Source organism: Podarcis tiliguerta (assembly GCF_965153285.1).
Source record: "Podarcis tiliguerta genome assembly, chromosome: 8".
Taxonomy (NCBI): Eukaryota; Metazoa; Chordata; class Lepidosauria; order Squamata; family Lacertidae; genus Podarcis; species Podarcis tiliguerta.
In genome coordinates this window covers 46,178,341-46,199,846 of record NC_139541.1, presented here as the reverse complement: position 1 = coordinate 46,199,846, position 21,506 = coordinate 46,178,341, and the positions used below count along the sequence as shown (strand labels likewise).

The 21,506-nt window shown below is 39.0% G+C and overlaps 1 protein-coding gene across 1 annotated transcript in view; it reads right to left on the bottom strand.

Moving 5' to 3' along the window:
- WWOX (WW domain containing oxidoreductase) overlaps positions 1 to 21,506 on the bottom strand; it is a 535,920-nt gene that overhangs the window by 401,922 nt on the left and 112,492 nt on the right. The window contains exons 6-8 of the mRNA XM_083452636.1: positions 20,060 to 20,148; positions 14,478 to 14,663; positions 7,304 to 7,568 (exon numbers count right to left, since the gene is read on the bottom strand). Coding sequence (XP_083308762.1) covers positions 7,304 to 7,568; positions 14,478 to 14,663; positions 20,060 to 20,148 — 540 coding nt within the window. The remainder of the gene's footprint in view (positions 1 to 7,303; positions 7,569 to 14,477; positions 14,664 to 20,059; positions 20,149 to 21,506) is intronic.

Sequence of the window (21,506 nt, the reverse complement as noted above, 5' to 3'; positions counted from 1 at the left end):
AGATAAAAAAAATCATATTATATAATCTAAGGACTTTGTCACACACATCACACAGTACCAAACTATGGCTAGCTGCGGAGCACCCAATCCTCTCTTTTGAACAACTGTATCTGTAGGACACATGTATATTGAAACCCAGACCCGGACAAACTACTTGTGAGCTGCCATGTGCTACTCTCTCCAGATAGTAATAATTCTCTCCAGACATCATCATTATTACTGATGATATTAATGATGAGCAGACTTAGAGGCTATGTTCATGAGTGGAAGAATGTTGAGGAAAGGACTGCTTCATCCTTTTTCCTCTGGCCATTTTCCTCTGGTGATTTTTACCCACTGACAAGGGGAAAGATACAAAATCTATACCTACTGCATATTTTCCAGGTCTTCAAAATCACAAGAAGATATCAAAGGCTCTGTTGATGACTCCATTAACCTTCAGCTCAACCATGAAATATTTGTTGGGACTGTTTGTGTACCCATCAATAAGGGAAGTTTCATTGGGGTTATAAATTTTGGAATCAACTTGGTAGACACACAATAATGCCCACTTTTGTATCTGAACAGCATGCAATTAAAATTGTTTTAAGTCAGAGTAGAATTGATGGGGAAAGAGAGAAAGTCAGAAGCAATAAACTTTGCAGCCTTGAAAATATTATTCATACTACCAATGTGTTCCAGTGTGGAAGGTGATACACACACTCATCTCTAGCCAGTTGTATATATCTAGTATCACACCCACAATTCTGCACATACTGGCAGGCTCTTAGAGCGGCTTTTCACAAAATTCCAGTGGCATATTTAGTATTAATGCATACAAATCTCTCGGCCTCCATAGGATCAATTTCTCTGTAGAGTGCTGACAACTGGAACTCAGGTCATGTAGTGGCTACCATGAAAAGGGTGTAATGGAAACTTGTCCATAACCTTGTAGCAATTATGTCTTCTATTCTGTATCCTTTATCCTTGCTGACTCTTTATATCCAGCTTTCAGTGATAGAGACCCATTTCTTATTTCAGCATGAAGTCCAATGGAGGTGACAGTGCTATTTTTCTAGAAAAAGATATGCCAGAACTCGCCATGAACTCTTATAATGGCAATAGTGCCCACCTGAGAGCTCCACCTGAGTTCCAGTGAGCTCCACCTGAAAAAATGCCCTGGTGCTATGCAACACTAATTATGTTCATTGTAATTCACACCTGGAAGACAGCAAACCTTCTGGTAACATCCTGACAGGTGAGCTGAGAATTTGCTGAACCCTAGGTTAGAACCCGGAGGGTGAGAGGGAGGGTGTGTCAGAAGGAAAATGAATTTATATTGATTAATATATATTAGTAACTCTGCATTAATGTAACATTTTAATATGGAACTGTATTTTTGAAATATTTTGATTAAGTTGTCTGTTTTTGCTTCAGTTTTCTGAATACTGTTTAGAGATATTTTTAATATATTAAGAGGTATAGAAATTAAATAATCTAATCTAATGTGAGTAGGTATGATATTTTAATTCCTAAAATACAGAGCTAAATATCACACATATTGCACCTAGGATCAATGGAATGGGCATGCATGCAATGTGTTTAAATATTACAGCAAGTTTGTGAGGTAAGGTGGAGAGAGGGGCACACAAACTGATTCCCTAACCATGTGTTCTGTTACTCAGTTGTACATTACCAGCACCGTGAGTTTATAACAGAACCTATATGTACTCACCCACCAACCCTTGCCATCTTTTATCTCAGTTCTTGACAAACTCTCAAGTGTTGTGCTACCCAGCTACAGTCAAACCTCTGTTTACGTAAACCTCTGGTTATGTAAACTTTGGGATGCGCGCGCGACAAACCCAGAAGTATTTTACCAGGTTTCGCCGCACGCACATGCACAGAAGCGGTCTACGCATGCGCAGAAGTGGTCCTCAGGTTGCAGAAACCTCGGGATCCAACTGGACCTCTGGAACAGATCCCGTCCGCAACCGGAGGTACCACTGTACTGAGAAGTGGTGCCTTAATGTGCTGAATCCCCTCCACCTTAAAAAAAAAAAAAGCTGTGATAGAAGATGCACAATGGATAACCAATACTTCCAACTGCATATGGCACCATGTTATATTCTTGGTTTCATAAGTTTCAAAAGTTAAAAATCTTTATTGAAAGGTGATTTGGCCATATAAGTGTTGGATAGATGGTATTTACAGCTGGTATGGAAATACAGCCACTAGCCATGGCCTACTGTAAACCAACCACTCTATATCAGTCACCTTGAGATGCCAATTTGCTAACAAGAAAGGGAGAAATAAATATGGTAGGAAATAGTATATAGCCTATCCAAAATAAGGAGGAATAAAGATTATGCCTGGAATTCGTCACTATTTCAGAAACATGCAATGCTGTTAGCCGGACCATATATATTGAAGATAAATATACAAGAGTTTTCTACAGGAACAGCTCTTTGTATACATAAAAAATGACTTATTTTAAATGTGACTGTTATATTTATCTCTTTTCTATGGAATGTTTTTCCAATTAATATAATTCCTCAAGTACTGTATATGGATTTCTGGCACACACAGAACAGTTTGCTATATCAATATTGGTATTAACTGCAAATATATATGGTTTCACTAAAATAATGGATGGAATTTGAGTATGATCTTTATATTTGTCATCCAACTGCCAAGAAGAGATTGATATGACTAATCTAAAAACTCTAGAAAGCAGAAAAATAAAATGATACACAAATGTCTCCTTCTTACTCTGACAGCCCTCCCCTCCCCAAAAATCCAAAGCAATATGCATACCTGGAAAGTTTTAAAGTGCATTACGGTTGTGTGTGTTTTGCAATCAATATTTCCACAATAATTGAAATAAGTAATGGACAGGATAAATCCATATTTATATATTGAACACTGAGTGATCAATTCAGTAATATTTATTCCCTTTTCTTTCATAATTGAATGAAAAGGCCAAACAGGATCAATCATTTCAACATACATGATAAATCATCTTAGATAAGATCACACAACAGTCTTTAGAGGAAGGTAGTGAACTGTTTTCACATCAACAAAATTTGTGAGATTATTTTTCTTTTCTTCTATTTGTTTTATTTTGTTGTATTCACTTTAAGTTCAAATGTGCTAAACTGAATCCACCTTTTACTTATTTCGGCTTAGTACAAATAAGCTGAAGGTTGTTCAAACTCAACACTGAAGGTGATTAGTGAATGTCAGCAGTAAGGAGACACCGAAATGTGATACTGAGTATTACTGTACATGCCAAGAGTAACAGCAGACAAAACCCAGCTAGCAAGCACTCCTTTGTCTCTAGATATTTAAACTCAGGGGCCAGATGGAGGACTGCTGTATGTTGGTGGGTCAATGCAGCTATGAACAATCAGCAAGAGACTCTTAGTTAGTGCCGGGCCATAGCTGTGAGTGGCTGTACCTGAATCTTTGCTGGGAATGATTCATTACTATTACAATGATATATATGCCTTTCCACTAACAAGGTTCAAAGAACAGCCAAACAATAAGCAATAATAAACAATTTATTTGGCTTATTATTTGTGTGTGTTGTATTTATATATTTCACACTGTAATCTGCTTTGTGGAGCAGGCTCATCAAAAATCAGGGTATAAATTTTTAAAAAATAAAATTGAAAATAAAAAACCAACTCCTAGGGGCTGAGGTCCCTTCAACCCCCCCCCCTAAAATATTAGAGGGAGCTTCCCCCCAAAAGTTGATGGGCATTACCATTCAAATGGTGTGTGTGCCCTGCATCATGTGATCAATTATGGGGGGGGCTTACCTGGGCCCCCCAATTTCCCCCTCCCCAAGTTGGCACCCATGCTTGGATTGCACTATGCACAAACTAAGAGTTATGACCACATATTCCCTGCATCTTTTATTTTTTTAAATATGGAACAGTAGTTCAAAATATCTTGTATTTCAATCAGAGTATTGAACAGCTTTAATACCTCTGAAAGAAGATGGGATATATAAACATCTTAAGACATTTAGTGAAAGAACAGAACAGAAAGAGAACAGAAAAAGGCAAGGGAAATTCATTTTAAAATGTTAATGTTATGTGTGTATTGTGCCTAGCCAAAAAATATAAGTAATGATGAATGAAATATCATAGAATAGACAGTAATTATTATTTTTCTATCTGGTAATATCAACACTTTTAAAGACTGATCAAAGTAAGAAAAAAATAGCAGTACTATAAGAGCATTATATAGCTTTGTAGACTTCTTTTTCTTTTTTGGAACATGGAAAATGTTATGACTTTGCTCTAAAAGAAGGGACTTTCAGGTTCAGATTACTTGGACCCTCTTACTGTTTACTCGTCATCCTTTTTTCTGTAAAGTCAGAAGAGAGTTCTCGCAATACTTCAAATAAATAAAATATCCAGCTGCACAAACACTATATATTCAGCTAGATTACTTTGGCTTCTTATGGAATATTTGACTTTCCCCAGAATGTAAATGATTAAAGAGAACCCATCATATGAAACTGATTGGGAAAAGGTTTAAAGCGGTATGGCACTTTTACAAAGATGGCATGAACAGAAATAAAGACCAGAGTCAGGTAAAGCAAGCCAGCCATTCCTAAAGGTCAGGAAGGAGTATCAATATCACGACACAAAGCACACTTTAAGAAACCTTCTACATATTATTGTTCAGTTGACCTCCAGCTATACAGACAGATGTAAGTTTATGCACCCAAGTGTGTGAAACCATATCATGCCTAAGGGGGCAACCTATTTGGAATTGCTCCTCTGCAAGCTCCAGCTCTTAGGAAATGTAGGAAAATGGAAATTCTTACTGACCATGAATTTTTATGTTGTGATAGGGATGGGTGACTTTTCTCATTAGGGTTGTTCCTCCTGCTGGCCATGACAGGCAGGAGTCATCCTGCCCTCCAGGCCAGCTATGTCTTCAGCCTGTGATGACTGGGGCTAGATCTATCAAGCTATAAAAAACCATAAAGCGAGATGAGCGCCGCAACCCCAGAGTCGGTCACGACTGGACCTAATGGTCAGGGGTCCCTTTACCTTTACCTTTAATTTGACCAATGTAGCTAAGTCCCTGGTATTTTTTACTCTCTGGAAAAACTTACTTTTCTCTTCTGCTTTTTGTATGTTTGACTGGTTCTCCTGGTTCCTTGCATTTGACTTTTGATTTCTTGAGTATTTGACTAAACATCTTACTTTTGTGAGAACTGAACAACATTGGTAAGATATTATATTTAAGTTACCAAATTACCAATATATAGTATAGTGAAAATATTATACATTAAACCAGGGGTGGAGAACCTGTGGCCCTTCAGTAGTTGCAACTTCCATAAGCCCTGACCATTGGCTATGAAGGCTGGTGATGACAGGAGTTGAAGTCCAAAAACATAGGGTAAGAACCGAGCAGGGCAAGTTCCCCATTACTTCACTAACACTTTGAAATTTAATGCAAGCTCTTCTGTACTTGAGATCTGCCTACAAGCTAACTAGAATCAAAAAAAGTTATACCATTTAGAGAGCATAACTTTAATTACTTCAGTATGAACTGGCATCCTGAACTGCCAGAATACAGCCTCAAAACCACTTCAGTGGTGCCCACTGTGAACAAGGGATTTCAGGATTTCTGCCTCAATTTGGAATGATCCTGGCTGGTTTTGTTTTTGTTTTTTAAAGAAATAACAGTGGTTTAGCCTGCCAGCAGCAGACCCTGTAGGAGGTTTAATAACTGAAACTGCTGTTGCATAAAGCATGATCAAAGATGGTTTGATGACTTGGTCTGTGAGGGAGGATTCAATGTCAAGAGTTTTGTGCTGACACCCAGGCTAAATATGATCCACTGGGGAATTGCTTATGTGCAATTGGCTTTCTCTAGGGTGCAGATCATTTTCTTCCAAGCCAATAATCTCAAGTGTTTCTCTGTTCTTGCTCTTCATTGTTCATTTTAAAGTTTAATTACAGAAGAAGGTGGAGAACAAGCTGGCATTCAGCTAAGGAAAGGTAAGCATACTGGGTGCCATCCATGAATCTACTGCACCATGTGTTCACTACTTAAGTACTGTCAGCTTTGGTAGGTGGTAGGTAAAGTCATAGGTGTGCTAAAAATGAAAAGACTAAAAATAATAAAGCAGGATTTTTAAAAAGTATTGCTTCTCAAATCCTCCTTTAAACTATCATCAACATATCTAAGCAATTCTACTGAATCAAGAGATTTGTTTATGGATGATATAAACAAGGTGCCCATGAAGGTTTCTAGGAATACCCCTGGGCAGGTACCCCCAGAATCTGAGCTTTCATTTTAAAAAAGTATTTAGTATCTATTCAGGACAGTATATCTCACCTTTATCAGTCAGTTATATATTCGGGTGTATCCAAATGTGTATCTCACTTGACCAATCCAGCAAGAAATATGTATGCCTTAATCTTCTTACTAGCATGGATCTTCTTAGTGGCACTGGGGCATATACATGCAGGCATATTGCTCGAGCATACAATTATTTCACTATACCTATCTAAGGTTAAGAATTTTTTCTGATTATAATTTATAACTACACAGCAGTAGTAGTGTTATATTCTCATCCACTTGAAAAAAAGAAGAGCACATCTGTTAAAACTCAAGCACAATGGTTGGCTCTGCACCGAAACAGAAAGTGTAACCCAAGCACCTCAGATTTCTAGCTATTTTTAATGCTAAAGAATTTGAAAATTCCGTTCACTGAAACATCTGCTAAGCTCTTGCAGTCTTAAGATTTGATACTTTTCTGCTTCCCTAGGTGCCAACACAAACATTTTGTTTTAAGGCAGAACTGTAGCAAGTATATGAAAACAGCTCCAAATTTTAGATGTTATGAAAGTCAATGAGATGCTATGGAGTTAATCATTCATATATTTCAGAGTTGTTGTTGTTGTTTTGCTTTCAAAAAGATGTCAGCATTTATTTTTCTTCTACCCATCCCATCTTTATAGCATCTCCCAAGCATAATGCTATCTGCAATTCCACCTCTCTCTTCTCTCACATCTCTGATCCACCACTCAGCAAAGACTCACTTGATATTCACACTGTACGCAACATATATGCACAGAATTGCATGACACTGAAAATGCACAACTGTCTATCAAAAAGCAATCAAAGCAAGCTAGAAATGCAGACTCTTTTATTCAGAGTTTCATGGTTATGGTAGCCACTGCTGAACTTAGCAGTTATGAAAGTTGCTGAAATAAGAAAGTTACAGCAGGATTTCTGAAAATCTAGCACACTTAATAATCCAAAGATGTATAAAATGTAGTTCACTTACCATGGATTTAGTGAAAGGACGAGCCAAGGTAAACAGCAGGGTAAACAGCCACCAGTTGTGATGAATGGATGTGTACATCATATTTCCAGGATGCACTGCATTTGATGTCACCCCATGGGGAGAAAGGCGGCGGTTCAGCTCATTGGATAAAAGAATATTGCACAACTTAGACCGGTTGTAGGCCAGCATAGACCAGTATTCCTTCTTTGATGGAGAGAGCGAGTTGAAGTCAAGTTTTCCTGAGTTGTCTTTAATATCCGTGAACCTTTAAAAATAAACAAATAATCAGTTCATCACCTTGCTAACAAAGGTCCGTATAGTTAAAGCTATGGTTTTCCCAGTAGTGATGTATGGAAGTGAGAGCTGGACCATAAAGAAGGCTGATCGCCGAAGAATTTATGCTTTTGAATTATTGTGCTGGAGGAGACTCTTGAGAGTCCCATGGACTGCAAGAAGATCAAACCTATCCATTCTTAAGGAAATCAGCCCTGAGTGCTCACTGGAAGGACAGATTGTGAAGCTGAGGCTCCAATACTTTGGCCACCTCATGAGAAGAGAAGACTCCCTGGAAAAGACCCTGATGTTGGGAAAGATTGAGGGCACAAGGAGAAGGGGACGACAGAGGACGAGATGGTTGGACAGTGTTCTCGAAGCTACAAGCATGAGTTTGACCAAACTGCGGGAGGCAGTGCAAGACAGGAGTGCCTGGCGTGCCCTGGTCCATGGGGTCATGAAGAGTCTGACATGACTAAACAACAACAACAACAGTCTTCCTAAATTCTTCTCTTGGTTAAGAAGCACATTTGCTCCACAGACATCAGGAGTATAGTGTTATATATCAAGTAAATTGGGTCATTATAAACTAAAAACTTAACTTGCCATCTTCCTTAAAATGGAATGGAAAATGGGTAAGGTCTACAAAATTATGTCCATAATATACGAGGGAGTAGATTTATCCATTCTCTTTCTTTCACTTTCAGCTCTCCACCACCACTGGAATGACCATCCATATGATATTTGACTGTTGCTAAATTCACATAGCTCTGTAAGACATGCGAATTCACCCTGGCTTCCTAAATGAATACAATTGCTCTCTTTTTTTTACTTAAACACATTTGGATAAAGAAGAAATGAATGTATCTATTTAAACCTGCAGAAAGGACCTGCTTTATTGTGTAATCCATACTGGTTTTAGGCAAAGTAAATAAACAAACAAATAAACAAGCAAGCAAATTAAATAAACAAAGCACACATGGGAAGGATGCAGGAATCTAAAACAAGATTTGCTAACTGTGTGCTACTGAGCCTTAATAATCCAAATAAAAGATTTAAAGGCTGAATTCATATGACTTTTCGCCAAACATTTCACCAAGGGGTGGGTGTTTTTGTTTTCAAAACACACTGTGACAAGACCCACCTACTGTTGGATCTTATGAACATCAGAACATATATCTGGTTCTGAAGGAGAGCATATTCTAGGCATACAAAATATTTATTGATCAACTGATGTCTATAGCGGGGTGAGGATAGTGGCAACTGGGAAACCATTTTTTAAAAAAAACCACCTGGAAAGGTAATCAGATATGTAGAAACACATTTGATTGCCCAAATTGGCAAGGTATAGGTACCTTGATTTCTAGACTCACCAAGACCAATAATGGAACACTGGGATGTGTTCTACAACACAAGAATTAGCAGAGTGCCCCTTGGCATTTTGTAGTAAAGCCTAATGGCATCAGGATGTCAACTATTAACTTACTCGATTCAGAAATGGCCAGTTGCATTTTACAAGATCTGACAAGACAGGATTCCAAGCAGATTCTTGTCTCTCTCTCCTGCTCCCCCTGCCCATATGATTCAGTTTACATATTTGCATTATGCCTTTGATAGCAACAGGAACCAGCTGCATCTCCCCTGTCAATTCACACTCTCGGGGCCTGACTGGTTTTTATAAGTATCAGATTATTATAATTATTATATTCATGTAGGTTAGTTTTTTTAAAAAAAAGTTCAGCATGGCTGCTAGACCACTTTTTAAAAATACAAAAACCAGAAATAGCAGCTAATTTGTTAGGCAGTGTGGGAGAGGTTGGCAAGGGTGGATCCAGGTTCCTCCTTAAAAGGTTCAGCGCTTTGACTGCATGGTGGGATTCTGGAGCTTAGAGGCTGTGTTGGCACAGCACCCATCATATATTTGATGGGAAGCCTCCCTGATGGAGTCATGGGCCATTCTTTTTAACTAAAGGCAGTAAAGCCTATCCCTGAGTCCATACATCTTACAGTGAGTGCGGATAAATTGGAGGAAAGAAGTTGGAGAAAAGAAGTTGGTACAATCATTTCCAGCTGGTGAGAGTATGCAAAGCCCAGAGCAGGTGTGTCCAGTAATAGCTGCATCTTTCCGCTGACTGAAGTTTCATTGCTTGAGAACAGCAGAAATAGTAATATTTTATTTTCAGGGTTGCAATTCTACTACAGGAACTGTTTTCTTGTACTGCCCAATTTCTTCCCTTATAATGAATTTTCTTTTCTTTCTTTTCTTGTTTTTTAAAAAAGCACTATAATTGCGTTAAGCAGAAATTGTAAATATTTTGAGATCAAATTTTTGGCTTTTGAAGCAGAGTAACCGAACAGCCTTCATCATTTATCTTCTCCCACTTCTAGTACACAAGTAATGCATACTCTGGAGTTTAAGTGCCCAAGTAACTGCACATGAGACTTGCTGCTTCTTAGAATCTTTTTAGATTAAAAATTGATGGCTAGAAAGGGGCTGTAACATTGGTTATATGCCATCAATAGCCTTAAAGGTATAAAAGATAAATGTGAACAAAGCCAAAATGAGCTCTGGCGGAGTCTAATGTTTTTAAGTATACCCATGGCATGACTGAGCACAAATCAAAGTAACTAGTTGATGTTTTTTAATTGGGTCTGACAGAGTCATTAAACACCAGCTGTTTGTTTCTTCCTTCCTTCCTTTTCTTTTCTTTTTTAATAATAACAAGGTAGCAAAAAAAACTGAAGGCTTCTACATGAAAAGGAATTTTTCTAGATAGCCATCTGCCTGTGCTTATATTGGTGGTTTATTAAACTGAATATCAACAAGAAATAAGGGGCAAAAACAGCAGAAATGTATGTTTAAACATGGTGCTGCTACTTTCCAAATGTTATGCAGACCTTTCCAAATTTTGTTTCTTGTAGACCTTTCCTGTAGGCTGGAATAAACCTCTAAATTCTGTGCTATGCTGAATCATTTTTGCTTGCTGCAGTCAGATGAGATCTGGAGAATTCTGGGGAGGCTAGGGTCCTAAAATGCAGCAGTGGTCCTTGTGAGACCAATGCTACTCAGGTTCACAACCCTTGATCTACCCCAAGCAGTTAGCATCCTAATCTTGTTAGCTGACTAGTCTATCTATGTAGATGCATGTCACCTACCGCAGCTGAAATAGTGTTTTGCTTGTAATGGAAAGCATTTATCAGGTGCAAACACCCCCAACTTGAGGATGCACCACTGTTGGTGCCTCCCTTTGCTTGGTGGCAAGTTATACCTGGACTGGTACTGTCTATCATGCCTGAAGTGAAGGGATCAAGCATGAGACTTAGAAAGACAGCCTAAATGAGTGGGGGAAATGCTTACAGGGCAATTATATGCATGCTCACTGAGAAGCAAGCCCCAATTACTTCACTGGGGCTTACTTCCGGAAAACAGGCTTCACAACAATAAAGGTAGCTTTGTGAGTCTGTGGCATGAAGGGGGGAAAGAGCCTTGTGGCATCTTAAAGACTAATCAATTTAATATTTAAGGTGACAAGATACCATTTAATATTTTCACTTATGGCGCTCACCCTTAATTTTAGAAGATAGGTGCTTCTTTTGTAAAACATCAGAATCTCAAACTCTAGGTGTTGTGGAAATTACAACCCAAACCCCTTTAAAACTTTATAATAAGGTAAGGAGTATTCATTTAAAGTTCTACTTGGTCCATAGGTCTCTCTCCTGCTTCTTTGGTGTTCCTGGTGGCATAGAGACATGAGTGACTAGACCTTATGTGGACATTCAAATAAATATGTGGAGTGGGAGTAGTGTGTATGATCTCTGACCCCCTGACCCCAACATTCATTCATACAACATCTGAAAGGGAAAAAAAGAACAGCTCCTCATCCTAAGACAGAGGCCATTCTTCAAATATTTTTTTTCTATCTAAGAAGAGTGGAATGTTGCCATCTCTTGAGGCATGGGGGGGAATAGTAACCAAAACTGGCTCTGGCATTCTCAGACAGATTGCAAAATGCATACACATAATAAGATGTAGTGGCTAACAAGCTCCCTTTGGCATTTCAACACTGTAAAACTAGCAACCCTTTTCAATGATTATTTTATATGTTTAAGTATGATTTAATGCATGACAAGTCCCCTACAAATGGAAAAGCAATTAGTTGCTTTAGTTGTTAGGTCTGGAATCACACCATTTACTTATTGGGGAATAAGTTTCCATAAACCTTGGCTGATCTTGCTCAATTACGCAATGAATGTTCCAACTTTATGTTGGGTTGGTTTTTTTGGGTTTTTTGGCCTTTATTTCATCAAGCTTTAAAGCTTTGCAAAAACATGAATTTAAGCTGCACATGACACCAAGGGAGGAAGAGGGAGAGAAGAAATAGCTCTAGAGCAAAGCTGTCGTTTGAAAAACTATTGGAGATCAGCGTTATACACAGAGAAACAAGCAGCTGACAATTCAACATAATCTCCCATTAAATAACAGCTCATTTATACATATCCCATTGTGCCCTCCACATCTGGCAAGTGATTGGAGTTGGCAGATTTATTTCTAGTGCTAAACTTGCCTGCCCTGCGGTAGCCTCCCTCTCTTGTAATGGGACTCTGCTACTAGCTTTCACAAACCTGGAGTGATTTGCAAAGATAAGGCCATCGAAGATTCTTTTTTTTTTTACCACCTAATTACTAGATGTTTCATGTCTTAACACTAGGGAGGATTATTATGGACATTTTCAATTGCTTCCTTTCATTTCAGCTGCCATAAATTTAAAATGGTTAAAGTAAATCTATCTGCAGTGTATCATTTAAACCATAAGCCCTTATGTTGGGAAGTGATAAAGGGGTTCAGCCTGACCCTTGGCTGGTCTCTCTTTGCCAGGTCCCAGGGGTTACATTTTAGGGAAACATGATTTTAAAAAAAGTAAGCTTCATAGTAGGTCAATAAAATATACCACAGGGTGGAGGGGACAACTTACGTACCCTCCATACCCATAATGTGCTTAGCCAATAGCACTATGTTTTAACAAAACAGAAGAAAGGTTTTTAAAATCTGTTAGATATCCTTACAGCTGTGTTGGGGGGGGCACTAGCTTTGTAATAATGTATCAGAGTATACAGTAAACATTTTATCTTTATTTGTTTTTGCCTTTTTACCAAACATTTCCTATATTCAATGTACTGCTACAAATACAGCTAAAATCAGATGAAATTTTCCATATTTTTCTGTCAATTGGACTTCTAGGAGCAGTAGAAAATTGCACTTCTAAGAGCAACTGTGACATTTTAAACTGAAATCTCAATCAAAGAGGCTTGCTTTCAAAATTAAAAGTCCTGGAGACATCACTTCTATTATTACATTGATATGGCTAATGCCTATATTCAACTCCTTATTTTTTGTTGTTTTCAAACAAAGAAAAAACAGAAAGAAAATTGGATTCAATCTTTAAGACCTTAATTGCATTGTTTCTCCAGTAAGAATAACTGTGCATTCTTCTTTGTATGGCATTGAAGTTGTTGAATGACAAATCAATAAAGGTCGTGCCATTCAGATTTAATCAATTATTTTTCCATCTCCTACCAAAATCAATGGCTCAAACAACACGGAAAACCTGCATTCATACTAATATTGTTCAAAAAAGAAGGACTTTACAAATATTAAGAGAGACATATCTCAATGTAACATCCACTCAGTGCTGGATCCTTTACTAAGGATTTAGATTTGTATTCCAGTCTTCCAAAGCATACATAGGACAGGATCCTTAAAAAAATAAAAATAAATTCCTTAGCATAAGTAACAAGCATCCCTCCCCATGCTGTAGCAGAGATGCTTCCCAGCCAGGTGGGGGATGTGGAGCAGCAGCAGGAAGTCACACCCAAAAATCCTAGTGCAGACTCAGAACATGATACATGACTCCTAGGATCTCAGCCAAGGTTCCTCCATTCTCCATTTTATCTTAAGAATCTTATGAGGTACAATTAGGAGTGACTGAAAGAAGGACACTAAGTGAACTTCACAGATGACTAGTGACTTGCATCTGAGTACTAAGGTGTAAATTCAGCATCCTATGCCACCATATCAGTTTCAAGTCCTCTAACACACTGATTTCATGGGATGCTCCATTAGTTTTTATTTTTATGTACTGAAGTTCTTATTTGAAAAATGGAAACTTTTGCTTTAATTATTGCCCCTCATTTCCATTATAGGAGAGAAAAACTGACAATGGGGGAGCCATCAATCTATCCTGCTGACCTGGAGCTGGGAATGGGTGTGGGTGTGTGTCAGGGAACTGCCATCAGTGCCGGAGGGAGAGAGCAAAAGCCAGAGGGATTCCAGAGAGCGTCCAGGGATCGGGAGAAGCAGCCCATCTTCTGGGGAAGAGACTCAGCGTAGCACCAGTGGAGAAGGGGGGCAGATGGGGGAAGCGGCGAGGCGGTCCCATGACTCCTTGCCTGGGACCAGCAGGGAGAGTAGGGGTCCTCCGTTGCCCACACCCTCCTTGCGCAGAAGGCTTTTGCGCAGAGAGAGTAGGAGAAGACTAGGCAACAAAGAACTTCTTTGCTGGAAGAAGTTTAAGAAACGCCCACTGACGGATTCTGCCAGCGAGTGAGTCAGCCACGGGTGAGTGGCTGTCCAGACAGAAAGGGTTCACTTTGGCAACCCAGCCAGGTGTTTGCACCCAGCCGGGGAGATAAGCACCGGCTTGCGCACGAGCAAGCCCTAGAACCATTACAGTGTGGAATGATAAATAAAAATTTCAAACATTAAGAATGTTCCAGCATGGTTACTTCTAGCTGAACTCACTTTCCATTTGATCACCAAGAAAATGCTTCAGGACTTTCATAAATCACTTAATAGTTTAAAAATCTCTAAGTGGCATACAGCATGTTCTGAGTCAGAACTCACCTATGTGATTCTGAGGAAACCATCACAACTCTTGCAGGAACTGAGCGACGGAGAACATCTTCAAGAAGCTGAATGAGATAGAAGTGTCCCAAGTGATTAACCTGGAAGGTGGACTCCAGACCATCTTCAGTCAGTTGCCAAGGAGCCAAGAAAGTAGCAGCATTGCAGATCAGCACATGGAGAGACCTTTTTAAAAAACATATATATAATCACCACCAGAGTCACAATCAAGTATGAAAATGGTATAATTAATTACAATGATGAATGTGTGAAGACATTTCCAGTATCTTGTTGGGACCTACTCCTATAGGTTGATATTTTTAATAGCTATAGCCCTTGATTTTTGGATAGTTTCAACTTTTGCTTTTCTTTTTTTTAAAAAAAAACAGGGTTCTACAATTGCCTTGTTATTTTTGCAAAGCTTTGCAAACTGTTGTAAACCACCCTGGATACCTTCCACCCTGGAAGGTAAGATTTCTTGAAATAAATGAATCCATGTTAAAGACATTCCTTTATTGGTGAAGAAATGTTTCCATTCTCAAAACTTAGATAATTCACTCTGACAGTAAAAAGGCTGCCTTGTAGTTAAGTCACTTATAGTTTTCATACGTTGGTAAAACACAGGCACTGGGCTACTTTTCAACCAAAAATCATTTGTTTTCTAAGTAAGGCAATGGGGGCAGGGGGAGATTTGTAGTGTCATAGTCAAATTCCCTACCCACAAGGACTCACATGTTGCCTATATGCACCTATAGTCAGTGGAGCTATGCCAGACACTATCAGGTCTGTTAAGCAGCTACCTGTGTGGATTCAGTCTCAAGGGAATTTGGAGCTGTCATCTCAAATGGATGCTTAGGCTGCAATACTATACACATTTACTTGGGAGTAAAACCCACTGGACTCCATAGAACTTACTTTTGAGTACACATGTATAGGATTGCACTATACATTAGTGTACCAATGCTTACTGGACAGCTATATGTTTTAGAAGTCCAGTTACAAACAGCAGAGGTTGTCTCCACCATCTCATTGTAAAGCACTGCCTTGGTGCTATTCAGGTGCTGTGGGTTGTTCTGTATATACAGCACCTGAATAGCACCAAGGCGGTCCTTTGGGGCTGGATGGGTTTGAGTGGATAAGGAGGATTTCATGATCTAGATTTCATCAACTAATGTGTATCATACTCTGGGGTTATGACCCATAGAAAAATATCCTATATCCTATAAAAGCCGTCTGTGATGATAACATCATGAAAAGCCCAAAGGTAAATGGAAATAGTAATGTGACTTTTCAGTTCTGTGTCAGAGCATGTTTCCTTCAAGTTTTTACTTCTCCTATTGACTTGAAAAGCAGTTCTTTTTTCAGACCACATGTCTCCTCCATTTGCAGAAAACGTGCATTCCTGTTTATGGAAGGTACAACCTATTTCCTAATTTGGAAATAGGTTCACTAATCTCCAAATTCACAAATTTGGACAAAAACTATAACACACACACTGAACCCCCAAAGTGTGATCCCATATTGCTGGGAGGCCCACAAATATTCCAGCCATGTGGTTCATCCCCACCCAACTGCTATACTTCTCTTTTCCATGGGGAGGGGTGTAAGAGCCAAGAGGGAACTGCCCATAGAAATGGTCCTACACACCAGTGTGTATACAGCAGTGTATACATCATTGTGGGACTGTGTGGCAAGGAAGCAGCTCCCACACCAATGGAGTACATGTGAAAGGAACTGGCCTTCTAAAAAAGAGATGCATTGGATAGGCGCATGTGGGGTCTCTTAAAAATGGATAAATTTGGAGAAAATAATTGAAGTTCCTTATTTTGTAACTAGCCAACACAACAAAGAATTAAAACAATCGGGGGGGGGGGGGTGCTACATAACTCAATCCCTTATAAAATTTTGCAACAAACAACAGTAAGTGGGATCTGCAACAAAATGTTGGGGTGTTGGTGTTCCTGTTCAAAGTTCTGGCCTGTCAATCATACCCTTCTGCAGAATACTCCATGCCACAAACACTTTCTAGTTTTATGTCCTCTCCTCCCTAAAAACATAGCTAACATTATGTTTTTACTGAGCATACACAGTCAACATTGGGTTGTTTTGGGGTTGATGCCCCATCCTTAGTTTTGTTGTTACTTTTTGCTGATATTGTTATCATTCCACCAACCTTGGATTTCCCCTCCAAAAGCTTGTTATGGTTACATATGAGGACTGATAAGAATTCTCCCAAAAATTGGGTTGCAGAGCTTTCCAAACTGTGTGTTGCAACATGTTAGTGTGTCGCACGAATGCTCCACACACTCCTCCCAGGGCTAGAAAGGGTTAGTTTAACCTCCGGTTTGCTAGTAAAGCTGAATTACTGTGTTGTGAAATGATGCATGTCACCAACATGAAAAGTTTGGAAGCTCTGGGTTAGTGTGTCAGTGTGTGTAACTACTTACTGCATACCTAACATTTGCGGAGCTTAAGAGTGTTCAAAGCACTCTACAGGCATTGTCTCATTGTAATTCTTCAAGTTGTCGGCATTATTATCCCCAATATTGTACATGAGAGGCCTGAGAGTCCACTTGCTCACTCCACATTGAACATAATGAAACATTTTGATGAGCTTGGTCCTAATAAGTGCTTAATCTAGTACTATTTTGGTGTTCTTTTTAAATGGATTTATACAAATATTTGCATTATTTAAATGGTATCACAACGTATTTGGAGGAAGACGGAAAGCTGGCATTTTAAACTTCTTATTTCCCATGTTGGTTACCTGCACTATCAGCACCTCCTTTTTAACATACTTATTTTAATAACATCTATAAAGGAAGCTATGAATTGTATACACAGCCTAACTGGTTGCATTCCAAAATGTTAAATTCCCTTGGAAGCTGTTAATGATGAAACAGAGCAACTTCATAGTGACATGTTAGTTTATAAAGTTCAGGACTGAGATAAGGTTTATTTCAGGTCTATTAAAAAGTGTCAAAACAATCACATACACTTGCCAAATATTTTCATTCTTATTTATTTATTTATTTATTTATTCCCGTGGAGTGCTTTTAATCAATGTATTTTGTTTAAAATTTTAGGTCATTATATTGATTGCTATTGCCCTTTGTAATATTCTTCATGACTTTATTATTTTAAATTAAATTTTTAATTAAAATACTGTGCACACATACCCTTTAAAAATTCTCTCATTAACCATTAAGCTATAAAAACTGCAAAATGCTTACTACTTTATTTGCAGCAAAAGATATTTTAACTATACATATTAAATCATAAATATTTTACATGCTTATCTACCCAACATGCCCCTTACGGCTGGTTAGATCTTGTGCAAAAGCATCAAAGCAAATGTCTCTTGAAAGCCATGTCCCTCTTTTCAAGGCAGATCGTGTCCACCTTTATGGAGTTTCAAAATACAAAGAATATTTTATTTGTCTGCTCCAGTCTTTGGGAAAAGAAAAGGAGCCTTAATTGATAGGTCTCTTAACAGTGATTATGCAGCCTAATTTAAAGACACAAAAAAATGAGCACATGCCCTACTGAATCACAGGCCAAAGGTCAATTGAGTCCATCATCTTGTTTCTAAGTAAATGCTCTAAGGCAGTCAACAAGGCATGAAGGAAACAGTCCTCCCCCACTGTTGGCCCCAGGAACTGGTGTTCAGTAGCATATGTACTATATCTGAAGAACATGCTGGTTTCATTTAGCTTATCACTTCCTCTAACAGCAGTCTCACATGGTAATTGTCTATAGCAGCCAAACAGAGTCATGCAAAAACAAGGTATCAGCATGTATGGGGTATCCAATGAGGACTGAGCATGCCCAGGCAACAAGGAGTACAGAGTGAAGAGGAGGGAGGAAACTGGTGCGGCTGGGGTATAGAACAGAGAGAGGTTCCTTATATCAAGTCAGAGTATTGGTTCATCTAGTTCAATGTTTCATGCATTTAAACAAATTCATACCCTCACTGAGGTGGCTTCATTTAGCTAAAAATGACCAAAAAGTAAAAGCCAGCCCAATAGCCAGTGTCAAGTAAAGATCTTCAAATACCTCACAGTGCAAATGAGAATTTCTTTTTCAAAGATATTCCAAAGATGTGTTGAGGCTTCATTAATGGACTGAAAGGCAACCAGCCTATTTGTGAGATCTATGGGTCTGGGCATCTCATCAGGGAGGAAGCTGCCATATTCACTGAGCCTATAGTACCTCAAAGCAGACCCGTTGAAATGGATGGAGTAGGTTAATCATGCCAATTCATTTCAAAGGGTTCATTCTGAGTAGAACTAACATAGGGCCGACTTGCTTAGACTAGCACAAGAGACTATAGCTTAAAACAGATTGAACAGATCAAGAAACTGTACAATGAAATGAAAATGGTCTCTTCCATTTGTACCTGCAATTTGGAAGATCAAAATTTAGATTGCTGCATGGACTCGATTTTTGACAGGTTTCAGAGTTAATTATTTTTCATAATGGTGTGGTCATCGGCTCTGCTCCTTTTGAAGAATCCACAATTTCTGTCCCTGTACTGGAATCTCTAGCAAAGTCACAGCCTCAGAAATGGGGCTAAAATGTCCTGTAGGGCTAGGTGTCATCAGCAGCATGATGGGAACTATAAGACTTCCCAGAGGGGAGCCCGACTCCTGCCAGCCACCACCTATTTATCATTACTTCACAGACAAGAGAACAGTGGAGAGGTTTCCATCTGATCCGAGAAGCCTTCATATGCATTATGTCTCAAGCATCTGGGAATCATGCAAAGTACAATAAGCAGGGGGGTGGCAAGAGAGAGGCAGTGCTTATCCCTTTCCTACATACCATTCCTACATACCACTACAAATGGTCATTCAGCCAGTGTGAAAAAGCAAGTGGATTTCCCCACGTCTAGGGTTCAAATTAGGGACGCGAGTGGCGCTGTGGGTTAAAGCCTCAGTGCCTAGGGCTTGCCGATCAAAAGGTTGGCGGTTTGAATCCCCGCGGCGGGGTGCGCTCCCGCTGTTCGGTCCCAGCGCCTGCCAACCTAGCAGTTCGAAAGCACCCCTGGGTGCAAGTAGATAAATAGGGACCGCTTACTAGCGGGAAGGTAAACGGCGTTTCCGTGTGCGGCTCTGGCTCGCCAGAGCAGCGATGTCACGCTGGCCACGTGACCCGGAAGTGTCTTCGGACAGCGCTGGCCCTTGGCCTCTTTAAGTGAGATGGGCGCACAACCCTAGAGTCTGTCAAGACTGGCCCGTACGGGCAGGGGTACCTTTACCTAGGGTTCAAATTGCAACTGTAGCCAAGAAATACAGCGTCTAAAAACAATGCTCTTTAGCCACACAAAAATCCTGCCTGGACGCTGCTTTTCTTTTAAGATACAAGAGCTCAATTACAAAGTTTACATGCTATCTATATCCCCTAAGTCACACTAAAAGTTTATAGAAATGTGGATGTTTGCATGCAAAAAGCTGTACATAACTATTGTTGTTTCTCTGTTTACAGTGATTATGCTCAGCTGATAAATTTACTTATTTCTAATTATGATGCTGATGTAGTGGTAGTAATTATGATACAGAACCCTCTCCCCTAGTACTTACACATGCTTGGATTTGAATGCTTCAACAAACTCCTGTACACTATGAAGAGATGCAAGGTCTAAGGTCATTGCTTCTACTTTGGCTTTGTGCTAAAATGAGAGAACATGAAGGAAAAAGATAAACAACATCAACTTGTTTGTATCACAATATCATGTTACACCAAACAGCTTTACAGTTACACATTTAAATTCCCTTGTTCAACATTAGAACCCTGCAATGGACATAAATCAACCTGGAAAGCATAGGAAACAGTGCCAAATGCTATGTTCTCAATTTGTAGCACTTTTAAAGACAGGCGGATTGTTCTCAGAAGTTGCTGATATTCTGAGGTTAGAGGGCAAAACCTCCTGGAAAAAAACTTGATTTGTGAAGCAGGGGTATATCGTGTGATATGTACAGCTGACCTACCCTTACAATTTGGCAGATGTGTGCTAGATGACTAAACGAGTCCTTCAGTCTTCTTAGTCCAATGAACCACAAAATAAATAGAACAAGTTGTTTTATTAATATTTATCATTTTGATTTCCCCCCCAAGTAAATAACAAATTAACCCTAGAAACCAAAATGCATGGACCACACTAATCACAGTATTTGTGCATAAGGTAACAGAATTTACAAGCAGCCTTAATCAATCCTTATGATGGGTCTATACAGTTACTCTAGGAATGGTAAAAGGGAGATGATATAAAAATGGGGAGATGATATATAATGAATAGGAAAAAGTGTTTAAGATAACTTTTATTAAGAAACCAGAGGCTTTTCTTTTGGGAATTATGGGATTATCCATTGTAGTGTTCAATGTTGCATCTGCAGAGGCATCCCTGGGCTTTTTTTCTAAAAAAAAAATGCTTAGGGGCAATCTCATTTTCCTACTCATATTAAAATACTGCTCCCCAATGAGGCTAAACTTAGATTTACAAAATGTTTACATTCTACATCAAAGAGTATATAATCTTGATTTCTTATTCTTCCAGTACGTTTTGCCATTTCTTGAGTACTCTGAGTACTCTGTTGCCATTCTTCTTTAGTTGGAACGTTTTCTTCTTTACATTCTTGGAGAAAAATCACTTGAGTGACAGTGGCTGCATACATAAATAATTTCTTGTATTGTCTCGGTAATTCTTATTGCAAAGTGGGTAGAAGAAGCAAGTCTGGTTACTCTCCACTCTGGTATATTTCAAAAAAACATAGAATGCCTGCTCAGGGTTAGCTATCATCACCAGTCAGAAGCCGGTCTTGACTAAAATGAAAATGCAAGACAAAATATTGACCACCAATGGGTTTCTTTTTTCTTGCCAACTTTCCTTTGCAACAGAGGTTATCTCCTCTCTGTCTCTCTGTCTCTCTCTCTCTCACTATAATGCTCCGTTCTCATCTCCAAGGGGAAAATAAAAAATAGTGCTACAAACACAAGGACAGCAAGGGGTCAAAAAACATCAAGTAGTTC